At 40.3% G+C, this 12,235-nt stretch overlaps 1 protein-coding gene across 1 annotated transcript in view; it reads left to right on the forward strand.

Annotated features, from left to right (window-relative positions):
- PHLPP1 (PH domain and leucine rich repeat protein phosphatase 1) overlaps positions 1–12,235 on the forward strand; it is a 140,744-nt gene that overhangs the window by 99,166 nt on the left and 29,343 nt on the right. The window contains 5 exon segments of the mRNA XM_059815657.1: positions 3,594–3,740; positions 4,294–4,524; positions 6,525–6,727; positions 8,365–8,425; positions 10,310–10,405. Of these exon segments, the coding sequence (XP_059671640.1) occupies positions 3,594–3,740; positions 4,294–4,524; positions 6,525–6,727; positions 8,365–8,425; positions 10,310–10,405 (738 nt within the window).

Consider the following 12,235-nt stretch of genomic DNA (forward strand, 5'->3'; position numbering starts at 1 on the left):
TTTGGGCTTAATTATGGCAATTAGTGTTCAGCCGTATTGCATGTTTAAACTCAAGGGTTGACCTGTCAACGTTTTGCTCTAGCTTAAAGTAGGACTATTTTTGGTCAGAGCACTGAGTGTTTATATATTGGTCATTACAATAAAAGGTTAGTAAACTAACTGAATATAGCCTGTTGAGAGACGCTGTTCTTCAGGATGACTTTTTTTAACAGATAACAAAGCCTAGAACCAGGGAAGGAGGGAGAAGAGGAAGGAAAACATATGTATGGACTTGGTATGAGGTTGTTGCACTGTCATGCCTCAAACAAGCAACGTTGTACCTTTTCTTCTTTCCAGCAATGCCATGGCAGCAGCATCAATGTGTGTCTCTGCTTCTGGTAGGAGTTAAGATTTGGGTGTGAGAAAACAGCAGAGATGTTGCTCTGTAAAAATCTATTTAAAGCGCAACACTGTGCAAACTCGGCAGCAACAGAAAACTTGAGTCTGTAAAATACTTCTCTCCTGCCTTATTTGTAATGATGCTACAAGTGCTACTGGTGCTACTGACTGTAAATCTATCTGGATATAAGAAGCACTATATACAATTCAGCATTTTAGGTGTGCAGCATGGCAGTGCTCCATAATGGAGGTGCACCAACCCATTTGCGATGTGGATAGTGGGAAGTGAGTGGCCAAAGATGAAAGGCAGGCTTAGATCTTAACTTTAGGCAAATGCCCGCTAGTTTGCCTTAATGTTTTGTATTTGACACTGCTCCATGAGGAGGAATGCAACTAGCATCTTGCAAATGCATGTGTTTACAAAGGAGGAAGAAAATATCTCTTTCCTGGCAGTTGTCTTAAATTAATCTCTTAACTAAGCTTACAGTGTCTGTCAGCTTTTCTTTGTGATTTAACAGTGAACTCTCCACTGTGGATTGTTTGACATATACTTATATGTGCATTTTCAGCTTCTGGATGAGGATATCCAATACTGGATATAGTACTTATCCTCCCTTACATATTATATAGACCTGTTAACTAGTTCGGTTCATGTCCATAGTAATTAGATGACTGACAGAAGACCCTTAATAAATACATTAAAAAATACATTAGGGTAGTAGAGATGTAATCCAGATAGATTTGGGGGGGGGGGGGGGGGTGTGTGTGTGTAATTTTTTTTTATCTCTTTGACCCAGGACAATTACACACAAGAATGTGTGCAGAAAACCTTGAAGCTGAACACTGTATTGGAGTTAGTTAATGTATTTCTTAGCTTCCTTCACCACCACCCCTGCTGGCCCCCCACCCCTGTCCTCCTTCCTCTGTGTATTAGCTTGATCTTCTGTAATTTTATCTTAAGATTGTATTTAGGGTCTTCTAGGAGATGTAGTTTTTACTTGTTTAGTGGGCAAAAGCCCTGAGACTGTTCTTCTGAGACTCCAGAGCAGCACAGGTAAAGGCTGTAGCCTCGGTGTTGGTTATTAAATGAGTTAGTTCTTTTTTCATGGTTGACTTGAAAATTAGAATGGTTGCATTTTGATGTTTCTCCGGCAGCTTAGTTATTTTGACTTAATCTTTCTGTCTTCACTACTATTTTTGTACTTACCTAAATACTGAAAAACAAATGTAATTTCAAAAGGCCAGCACCGGAGTCTGCTACTTAGAGCACTCTTTTTAGTATTTGCAGTTGACTTTGAGGAAGATGTGGGATAGCTCTTCCACCACAGAATCACCCCAAATTTCAAGGCAGTATATCTGTGGCCTAAATCTGCAGTTATCTTCAAGATAAATGCAGGATTGTGGGTTTCAGTTCTAGGTTCAAGATTTTTAAGCCCTTTCTCTGAAAATAGAGGAATAGGAAGGTACAGTGTTTAAAATGTGCATTTTCTTTTTTTCTGGCTAGCAGCCCTCATTAATACCAGCTAGCTTACCCTAACCTCCTTTTTATTTTACAGTTCTCCCTCTAGAGATACATTAGTCATTGTTCCTGCACAGTAGCATTTTTTTCCCCTGCAGCAGTAATTTGATTGCAAGATTTCATTTAGTCTCCATCTAACTCTGTTCCAAACTTCTTCTGCCTCCAGCATGGCACAGGGTGTTCAAAATCTGCGATAACTTTGGCCATGATTTTTCCATTTTTTTTCTTCTGTCATCTTTGCACCAAACTACCAATAGAGAGGACAGCATTCCCTTGCTTGCTGCAAGCCTGTGTAAATGTTAAGTGTACTTACAGCCTGTCTTTTGGGGTAAAACCCACACTTCACTTACGACCCCCATTGAAATACGATACAAAGGCGCTATTACGTTTTCATGTTGAGTTTTAGTCAGTGACGTGAGTTTGATTGAGGCAATGCTAAAGGTGTGTGCCAGTTGATTACAGTAGCTGGTAAGAATTTTTAAGAGTCTTTTGGTGTTAAAACTCTTTAACCTTTTAATGCTTGATGCATTTTCTTGTCTGTGTTTTCTGGTCAGGGGAGGACAAAGTGCTTTGAGGTAAGAACGTGCTGGGCCAATGTGGAGGCTACGGATGCACTGGCACATGGTCTCAGAGATTATTTTCATGTGGAATAGCAGCGTTCATAGGTGCGGTTTTGCTTCCATTGCCGTGTTGTATAAAAGCCTGCTCGCACAAATAAAGGACCTGAGCCTTTAACGAAGGGAAAATGAAGTCCAAATAAGATGTCCTGGTGTAAACCACGCCAGAAAAGAAACTTCCTCCCATCTATCGGAATCTGACACAGATCTTTTCATTCATCCTTTTACTTGCCTTTAGGCATACCTCCCAGTGGTTGTTAGGCAACCATAATAATGTTGCTGAACATGCAGGCTGGCTAATTGGATTGTCCCCTTCTTGGGTTTTTTGTTCAGTCTTGGTCATCTTTAGTAAGGCAAGTGCATGCAAGTTGCTTCGTCGGCTGATGTGATAAACCAAGAGGCTTTTCAGAGTTCCGTGACACATCAAAGACAGAATTTTGAAATCCATGCGAGCTTTGACATCATGCTTTATCGAGAGCATAAGAATTTGCCTCTGTCACTACTGAAGTCTAGCACTAAATTCTGCTTTAATTCAGCACATTTCCCAGTTGTATTCAAACCAGCCTGTTCTAATGAGAATTTTTGGTTGAAAGGCATTATCTACTCACATGAATGGAGCTGAGCTGCACCACAAAAATTTAGTGTTCAAAATAGGCCAAGAATTTCCTGCACCTTGTAACCAGTGTCACTAGGGTAGTCTTACTAGCAAGAAATGTGTTCAGAAAAATAGCAATGCTTTAGTACAGGATGGGATGCCACAGAAGAAATGACATACATCATAAGGATGGCAAGGGTTTTGTTCTTTGTTACACTCATAGGAAAAATGTATTTAGCATGTTGTTCAGGAGGGCCTGTTTCTCTATGCCAGCTTAATGTGAGCGAACTCTTGCAAGTGGTGTTGAACTTGAGTGTCTAGTAGTTTCCCTGGTTGTTCTGAGTACATAAACTAAAAACGCATGTGATTTGCCTTTACATAACCAAACTTACCTTGTATTAATTATTGCAAAGCAACTTGGTGTGGTTATGCTCCACTTATTTGTCTCATTTATTTTTTTTTATTTTTTCTTATCTCATTGTAGATTTACCAAGTTGAAGAGCCTTAACCTTTCCAATAATAACTTAGGAGACTTCCCACTGGCAGTCTGCAGTATCCCAACCCTGACTGAACTCAACGTGTCCTGCAATGCCCTCAGAAGCGTTCCAGCAGTTGTAGGCGAGATGCACAAGTAAGTACTTTCTTAAAACTTAACGTACACAGACTGATAATATAGACAACAAGCAGTTTCATGACTCTTTACATAATCTTGCTATGAGAAACAGTTAAAACCTACTGGGTTTTGTCGGAGCAGAATGGCTTGTAGATCTGTATGGAAGCAGTTGTGAGCTGCAGGTGGAGGGGAAGCACCCTTTGTGTCTCGAAGCTCTTCCGGTCCTCAGTATTTGACACAAGGTTCACCTTCATGGTGAAGATAATCTTTAAACCCTCTTGCTTATGTGCTTCAGCCATCACACAAGTCTCAGTTCTGGAGATGTTTGAGGATATGATACAACTGTCTAGCACAGCCTGCATTTCATAGTTGCAAGGCTTTTAATTATTTGGTTGGTATCTTCTGTAGCAGATGATAAAGCATTATTCCTTAACATTTTTCTTTCTCCTGTCCTTTTGTGTATTTTATTTCACTGTAACTGCAGCAGATTTGTGTGTTTATAGGAAGGAAATGTGATTTAACAGGTCACTCACTTTCTTCACTCTCCCTTCCCCTCCCCTGCCTTTAATAGCTTGCAGACATTTTTGCTGGATGGCAACTTTCTCCAGTCCCTTCCTGATGAATTAGAGCATATGCATCAGCTCAGCTATGTGAGCCTGTCCTTCAATGAGTTCACCAGCATTCCAGGGGTGCTGGAGAAGCTGACTGCCATGGATAAGCTCTGTATGTCAGGAAACTGCATGGATACCCTCAACCTTCAGGTGTTAAAAAGGATGCCTCACATTAAACATGTGGATCTAAGGTAGGTATTTGAAAAAGGGGAAAAACAAGTGTGTCTAAATTATTGGTGTTGAAGCGGTTTCTCTTTGGCTGTCAGAATAGCCCCTGGGTATGAATCTGTTGTGTTAGTCCATTGAACCATGTTTCTGGCAGTATTATGTAACTCGCAGCACTCGCTGTGACTTAGCACCCCGCTTTGAGGAAAAGGTAGCATTTAGGGGGATCGATAGTTAGGAAAATGAGTGGGGGAAATTAATATTTATACCAAAAAACCAAACAAAACAGCCTGGGACACTGGTGACTCCTGCAGTTATAGTTGGTGCAGTGTTAATATAAATGGTAGTCCCTGACTCAGAAAGCTTCTGTCTGAAATGTTACAGATGCTTGAGGTGAAGAAAAGGGCAGTGAAGGTGAGGGGACAAAAATAGGTATTGTAATACTTCTCGCTATGTTAAAAAGTCTAGTCCACCGTTTCTTTATTGACACCCTCAGCAGAGTCTAAACAGATTCTTATTACAAATGGCTCTGGTATGAGGTGGTTTTTATTCTTACAGTCTTTGGGGAAGCCAGCTTCTGCAATCAGCTGGGCAAGGCTCAATTCAGAGCCTGGACCATGAGGTCCAAATGATGATGAATTTTAGAACCTTTTAGTTAAATTAAGCTCTTCAAGCTAAAACTTAGTGTACCATACTGCCATGTAGCTGTCAGACTTTGCAATCAAGGAAGAGCCAGCATAAGTTAAAAAAAAACAGCTAAAATGGATGAATTCTGAAGTGTATATGGTAGGGTTAAAATATGTCTGTCTGTTTGTATGTATGTTAAAAGCAGATGAATAAACTGGCCTTAGTGTAGCAGTGCTGTGGCTGAGCTGGCTATGAGTTGCAGCGGTGCAGTTCCAGCCCTCTCATTGTCTGCCACATCCTTTCTGCATGCACCGAGCCCTGAACATTGGTTCTTTGTAACGCTACCTGGAATAGTAAACGTTGAACGTGTTTGTGAACTGTACTTGCTGCACAGTGAAGTGCTTTGCTTCGGTGAAATCAGAAGGAAGCGCTGCTTGTAAACTGAAAACAGAAAAAGTAGGCTGTGGTATTGGAAGGGGCACATTACCCATTTTCTTTTAATTGGAAAATGTAGCTACTCTGAAAACACAACTGGTAGAGGGTAACTCTTTGAAAGCAAGAGTAACAACAAAACTGCAGGTATACGCCCTTATCCTCGATAAGGAGGCTCAATGGGCTGACAGAAGTTACTATACCAATTTTAGTGTTCTGGTCAGAGCTGAGAATTTGAAACTGAACTCTTTGGAGTGTTCTGTGATCTCGAATGTTGCTGGGTTATAGATAAATTTATTTCAGTTGTAACTTCTGGGGAAGTTGCTGAGTATTGGCAGTGTCAATGTGCTGCAGTGAAAATGTGATAAAACCTGTTCTCTTTATCTGACGGACCCACTCGTCGTGGTTTTTTGCTCCATTTTCTTTCAACACCCATTTTCAGGCCTCTGAATTTGCTTGCTGTGGGACATGGCAAAGCGAGAGACAAATACGGGAATTCATAAATCTCACTTTGGCCTTTCAGTAAGGCAAGAAACTCCAATATCTGCAGGTTACTTGTTTCTGCTGGGCTTTTCCATCAGATGCTCATGATAGGCCAGCAGAAACTGTAGAGGTTTTGTTCTTTTCGAAACTATCAGGCACAAATAACAGCCAGATCATCTTTTATTTTTATAGACGCAGTAACAGTAATGCTTATGTTCTTGCAGAGCTTTTTATCAGTAGTTTTCAAAGTCGTTCAGAAAGGAACTTGGTGTCATCATTCCTTTGTCATGATGGATAAAACAACAGAGCTGATCCATCCTGCTTTTAAAATACCGTAACAAAGGGGAAAATATTTAAAATCAACCTTGATCAGAACCTGGAGGCATGCTAGTTCAATCCAGCACAACCGATTGTAGAGTGATCATTGGTTTGTCAGCAAGAGCCTTCCACGTAACTACACTTAATCTCCTTTTTTGTCTGCAAGATTGAATTCAATTAGGAGATTGGAGGCTGATGAAATAGATTTTCTGCATCATGTGACCCAACTGGATCTCAGAGACAACAAACTTGGGGAGCTGGATGCAACAGTTTTTAACAATGTCGAAGTGTTACACTGTGAACGGAATCAACTGGTAACCCTCAAAATCAGTGGATATTTTCTCAAAGCGCTGTACGCTTCCTCAAATGGTAAGTGTGTTTTCAGGGCAGCTGTGGTGTTGTCATCTGATTTCTGGGTTTTGTACCTGGTTCTCTGTGGGATGCTATGGAGTGCGGGGCACATGATCGGGAGGCTCTTGACATGACCCTTGGATAAAAGGGTTTCACATGTGTTGTGTTATGCTACTGCCAACTCTGAGTTTAGAAGTGACTTTCAAAAAACACTGGGCTGCTGATTTGGAGGTTTCAAAACTGTGAAAATCTTACAATTTGGGCTGAAATTCCTCTCTGTGTCAGCAGGGAGGGATCTTGAAGTTGTCAGTTCTTTGGGTTGTATTAATGTGTTGCTTTACCCAGGCAAATAGGGAATTTATTGCTTTTCCCCAGAGTTGAGGAAGTTTGAACAAGTGGGTGTTTGTGAGCCAAACTAAAACAATATATGTTATTACTGCTGCCTCTAGATGCTTACTCTGACCAGAAAGCTAGAAAATCTTTAATAAGTAACTTCATTTGTATTCAATAACAAAAATAATGCAGCATTTTCCAGTTGAATAACTCCTGTGTTCCATGAATAGGATTTGTTTGATCTGTCTCTGGAAGCTGCTATTACTTAAAATACTCAATTTTCATCACCATTTTTGTTGTTCAGAGTAGTTTGGTATGGAGTAAACAAAATACAAAGTCAAAGAGCTGTGAATTTGCTAAACAGTCTGCACTGCCTTTAAAAGGCTGTCATCTTAATGATATCCAAGCCTGTGCCTTCATTAAGTATTCATGTCAGGATCTTTGTAGCTGAGAAAAGTTAACAATCTGAGCATGTGCTGTGCAATGTGAGCTGAGAACCCAAGTCAACCCGTATCTTGCAATCAACTGCCTATTTGGTCTTGCTGTTCCTCCTGGCTATCCTCTCTTTGCACCCTCAGCCACCTTGTTTTAGTCTCATCTTCCAAAGGAACTGTGATGCTTGTTACGTTTTCACTTTAGTGGATTTTCTATAGGCTTAAATAAATGTCTGCTGGTTTTGTTTCAACCTTAATGCTAAGCATTAGCTACCTAAAAACCTTAGAATATGAAATTTTATTGAAGCAATCAAAATACAACATTACTAGCAGTAGTTGAGATACTATGAAAGGTCTGTAAGGCTGCCTGAACCAGAAACTCCACAGCGATGCAAAGGCTATGTAAAGTGTTGAAAAATACTCTGGATCTTGTCGTGACCTGGAGGACTCTGGGGTATTCTGTAGCTTGCTGTTCCAGAATGGGGAGTCTCCCTTCCGTGCCTGTACCACTAGTGACCAGTGAAAAAAAGTAGAGCAGGTTTGTAACTGATTATTCTGGGCAGAGGGTGGCGGAGGTGAACTTACAGCTCTGGGACAAAAATGGAAAAATGAGAATTTGCCATGAAACTTCTAAAATCCTCCAGTTTCTCCTCTCTGATCAGTATGCAGTGTCTGTCAGAGCAAATGCAACGTAATATAGCAAATGTACTCAGACATAATAAAGAAACAAAACTCAGTTCACAGAGGTCCAGACCCTGAGAAGTTTTTTAGGTTACTGGCTTGTTCTGAAATCTCTGAGTGTTAGCTGCTTAAAGTAATTCTTATGGAACAGCCATTTCAGTGCAAATCTGTATCATCGCTTTTGTTTTTATTTGTTTTTCTCCCCAGAACTTGTTCACCTTGATGTGTATCCAGTTCCTAATTGCCTGGCTTATATGGATATTTCTAGGTAAGTATGTTTTTTCTTGGGCCTGTAAAATATACATCAATGAGGCTTATGGGAAAATGACATTCACTGGTATTTTACTGGGAGGGAGTGGGGTTAGAAATTGGACCTTGAGATATGAAAAGACTGATTTTCAGAGTAAGAGGGTGGGCTTTTTTCTACTGACCAATTCTTCCCTGTTTCCTTTTTATAGATTTTTTTTTATTTGTTTTAGTGATAAAAGCAAAATGTGACTTTATAGTTAAAGGGAAAGAGTTTCCCTGATTTAAAGATTTCCTATATTATAGAGATAAAACAGGATGATTCAAACGTGCACCAATATGAGACATGTACAGAAGTTCCTTTCTGGATATGTCTGTGTCACAAGCCCAGTGTAGGTGATGGTTTGATAGTTTACTCATCAGTATGGCAGCTCCTGCAGCTCACCGTTGTTCTCTGCAGCCCTGGCTGCTTCAGGGATGTCTGCAGTTGCCATTTGAATGCATCAGGAAATCTCACCTTAACGAGGGAGGTGGCATAAGGAAAGAAATGGAAAAGGTGGTGTTTTAGTTTGTTTTACAATTTAAGGTCCGAATCAGGAAAACACTTTATAAATGTGCTTAATGTCTGTCTTTAAGGAATTACTCATCTGCATGTTGAAGTGATAATCTCATTCATTAAAACGCTTGCTTAAAGCACTCTTAAGCTGTTGAGGGTGATCGTAACAATCAGTGAGTTAACCTGGGCGAGTGGTCAACTTCAAAGTTTCATCAACCATGAGTTACTTCTATTGTGCACCTGAATGTAACATGCAGGTGTGGCTTAATAAGTGTGATTTATTGAAAAGCATTCTTTGTAAAGCTGTGTTCTCTATTTAGTTGTAAATGAAATTGGTGCAGAATGCATGATTTTGATCACAAACCCCTTTTTGTGCCTCAGTTCAGTGATGGCATTGTAACTAAATGGGTAGGGTGTCTTTAGCTTCTTGGCTTGCTTGGGAAATCTGTTTGAGATGGAAAAGGAAGCTACCTGAGGATAAGAGGGGTTGGTTTGCAATTGCATATTTTGGTTAAAGGCTATTGCATGAATAAACTATAGGATACAAGTACATGAATGAGCATGAACATAAATCAATGTTCATGCTCACTAAGGGTGCTATTCCTGAACTTCAGGTCTGCGAGTGCCTGAATATTATTTGATGCCCAGTTTTGCATCTGTGTACGCTAACTGAAGTAGTGGTTATGTGAATGCACATGCACAGTCTCCTCCGTGTATTTTGTGCTGTTAATTTTTGTCTATAAGGCAGTATACATGGGTGCCCCACTGTGCATAACTGCGTGTTTTCAGAGCAATATTTGGAAAAACTTACCTCTAAGAACTTAATTTTTAGAAGGGTTAGTTTCTTGTGAAGAGAAATGCAAGAAAAGCAAAACTCTTGACTTTAAAGATAGACAAAAAAAGATTTTGCTCTATTCAGTGAGATAGCTGAAGAGTGGTAGAGTGGGTTTCAGGATTGAATTTATGGGGGATTGAAGAGGTGTGTTTCAACTGTGTAGGGTGCGAATATTTTCTGAGTATCTCACAAATTTTCTTCTCCCTGGAGAGACGTCTTCATCCTCAGTATTCTGATACTCTTAATACTTTTTCCCCCATAATTTGGAAGCAGCTTTTTCCATTTTCTTAGTGGCTGCACATCTAGGGAGATAATGATGCTGTAAGCTTTCTTGCCCCTTCATTCAGGACCTTACTGCACTGGTAGTGCCCTTAGAGAAGGAGGGGTGATACAATCTCATAGGAAACATTATGTAGCAGATATATTTCCTGCAGGTATCTGTATCTCTCTTGAGGCTGTATTCTTTACATCTTGATTATTGTTTAGTTATACCTCTTTATGTTCTTTATTCATAGAAATCACCTGGAAAACCTGCCTGAGTGGGTATGTGACAGTAGGAAACTGGAAGTGTTGGATGTTGGCCACAATCAGATATGTGAGCTGCCTGCCCGGTGAGTCTTGCAGACCAGTTGCGCAATGTAGAACAGGATAAGCAATTCAGAAATAATTGCTGAGTTAGTGTTTAGCTTGTTCCAGTGACTGTCAGGCCTGTTTTATCTTCTGTTTGATTTTATTTTTACCTTGTGGGGTGTCGTCATGCCTCAAGCTTCCACCCAGCCTTTCTTCTTTTACTTTTGTGCAGAGAAAGCAGTGCCTTTGAACTCCAGGTGGAAGTTTTGAAGCTGTTCCTGTGGCTGTTCAGGCAGGAAAGCCCTTCATTTTTAATACTGAATATTAAATATTTACAGCCATAACTTTGTGTGACAGTTTAGAGATCCAGAACTTGTAACTTCATTTCAGTGGTGCCTAAAGACTCCAGTTCATAGCCCTGTTTGAGTGAAGAGGGGCTGAGAGGAGAAGGTAAAGCCTCATCAAGCAAGTAAAGCAGTTGCCTTCACTACAAAGATGATGTCTTTTCCAGGAATCTAAACTTAAAGTCAATAAATACAAATGATAGGAAAGCAAGTGAACAGGAAGGAAAATAGGAGTTGAGTTTAAATAATGAATGGCTCTTACTAGTTTTTTCTACGGACCTGTTCCAAGTTAGTATACTGGTCAGGTGCTGGTATTGAGAATTTTTAAATCCCTGACTTCACTGGAAGAGAGCTGTCATTCTTGGCTGCTCTCTACGCTTCAAAAGAGATGTTGTGAAAGGGAGAACATCCTGGGTGCAAAGGGTGAAATTTCATGGGGATGTGCAGAGCCACTGAAGATCATAGAGAGCCAGTACATGATGAGCTATTAAATATTTTCCTTACGGAGCTGTACAGCACAGAAGAGCATCAGAAACCAAAAAGGATAGTTTTGTCTGGGTCAGATGAATGTGCCATGGCAGTTTCAGTGTCATAAATAGAAAGAGAATAGATTTCAGAAATGTAGGCAGAAGAGGATGTGAGGAGATCTACCGAGCAAACTAACGGGCTAACATGCAGACTACTAATCCCTCTGTTTTTTCACACAAAGTGAAACTGTGCCTACTCAGAAGGTGAGGGGAGCAAAAGTTCATTTGCCTTTCATTTGCACTTCATAACAGCAAGGAGTATCAAGGCATACCGGATATCTTTGGGAGATTAATGATTAGCTGAAATTAGGTACAGTCAACATCCCACTTGTCTCTCCTGCCATCTTATCATTAACCCCAGGAAATAGCTTATCTTTGAAAGCTCTTCTTTGTAGTATGTGTCTAGATAGCTTAGCTCCTAATAAGTCAGCTCAGTTTTAAGGCCCAGTTCAAAACACAGACTTTGAATGTTTATTAAACTTTAGGGAAATTTGGGTCTGGATTCAAATGCAAATGGCTCAGGCGTGTAGACCTACTGTTAAGTATCAGGTAAATACTAGCACTCAGTAAGTGTGTTCATGTGCACTGCTGTGTACTTTCCCTTCTACATAGAACAGCACTCTGAAAACCTGTGAAGTGAGCGAGCAGGACTCTCCTAGGGGGGTGCTTGCAATTCTAACCACACATGTTCAAGCCTTGACTGACCAGCAGTTTCCTGGAAGCCTGAAGGTTGCACCTAATCTAAACAAACTATAGTGGATGCTATGTGCGTTTGCCTCTTGAAACAGAAAAACGATCCTTGAAGACGAAGAGTTGAAGCAGTTGAGGTAGAGGACTGTGTACTAATCTTTGTCTCAATTCAAGAAAATGGAAACAATGTACACTGGGCTATAATTCAGCCAGTTCTGCTGTCAAAGTACTGAAAAATAACAAAAAGGGTATTTAGTCTTAGCTATGCAGGACAAATTCATTGTCGTAAAACTGACGTTGCCAAAGATTC

The sequence above is a fragment of the Gavia stellata genome, chromosome 3 (assembly GCF_030936135.1).
Source record: "Gavia stellata isolate bGavSte3 chromosome 3, bGavSte3.hap2, whole genome shotgun sequence".
Lineage (NCBI taxonomy): Eukaryota > Metazoa > Chordata > Aves > Gaviiformes > Gaviidae > Gavia > Gavia stellata.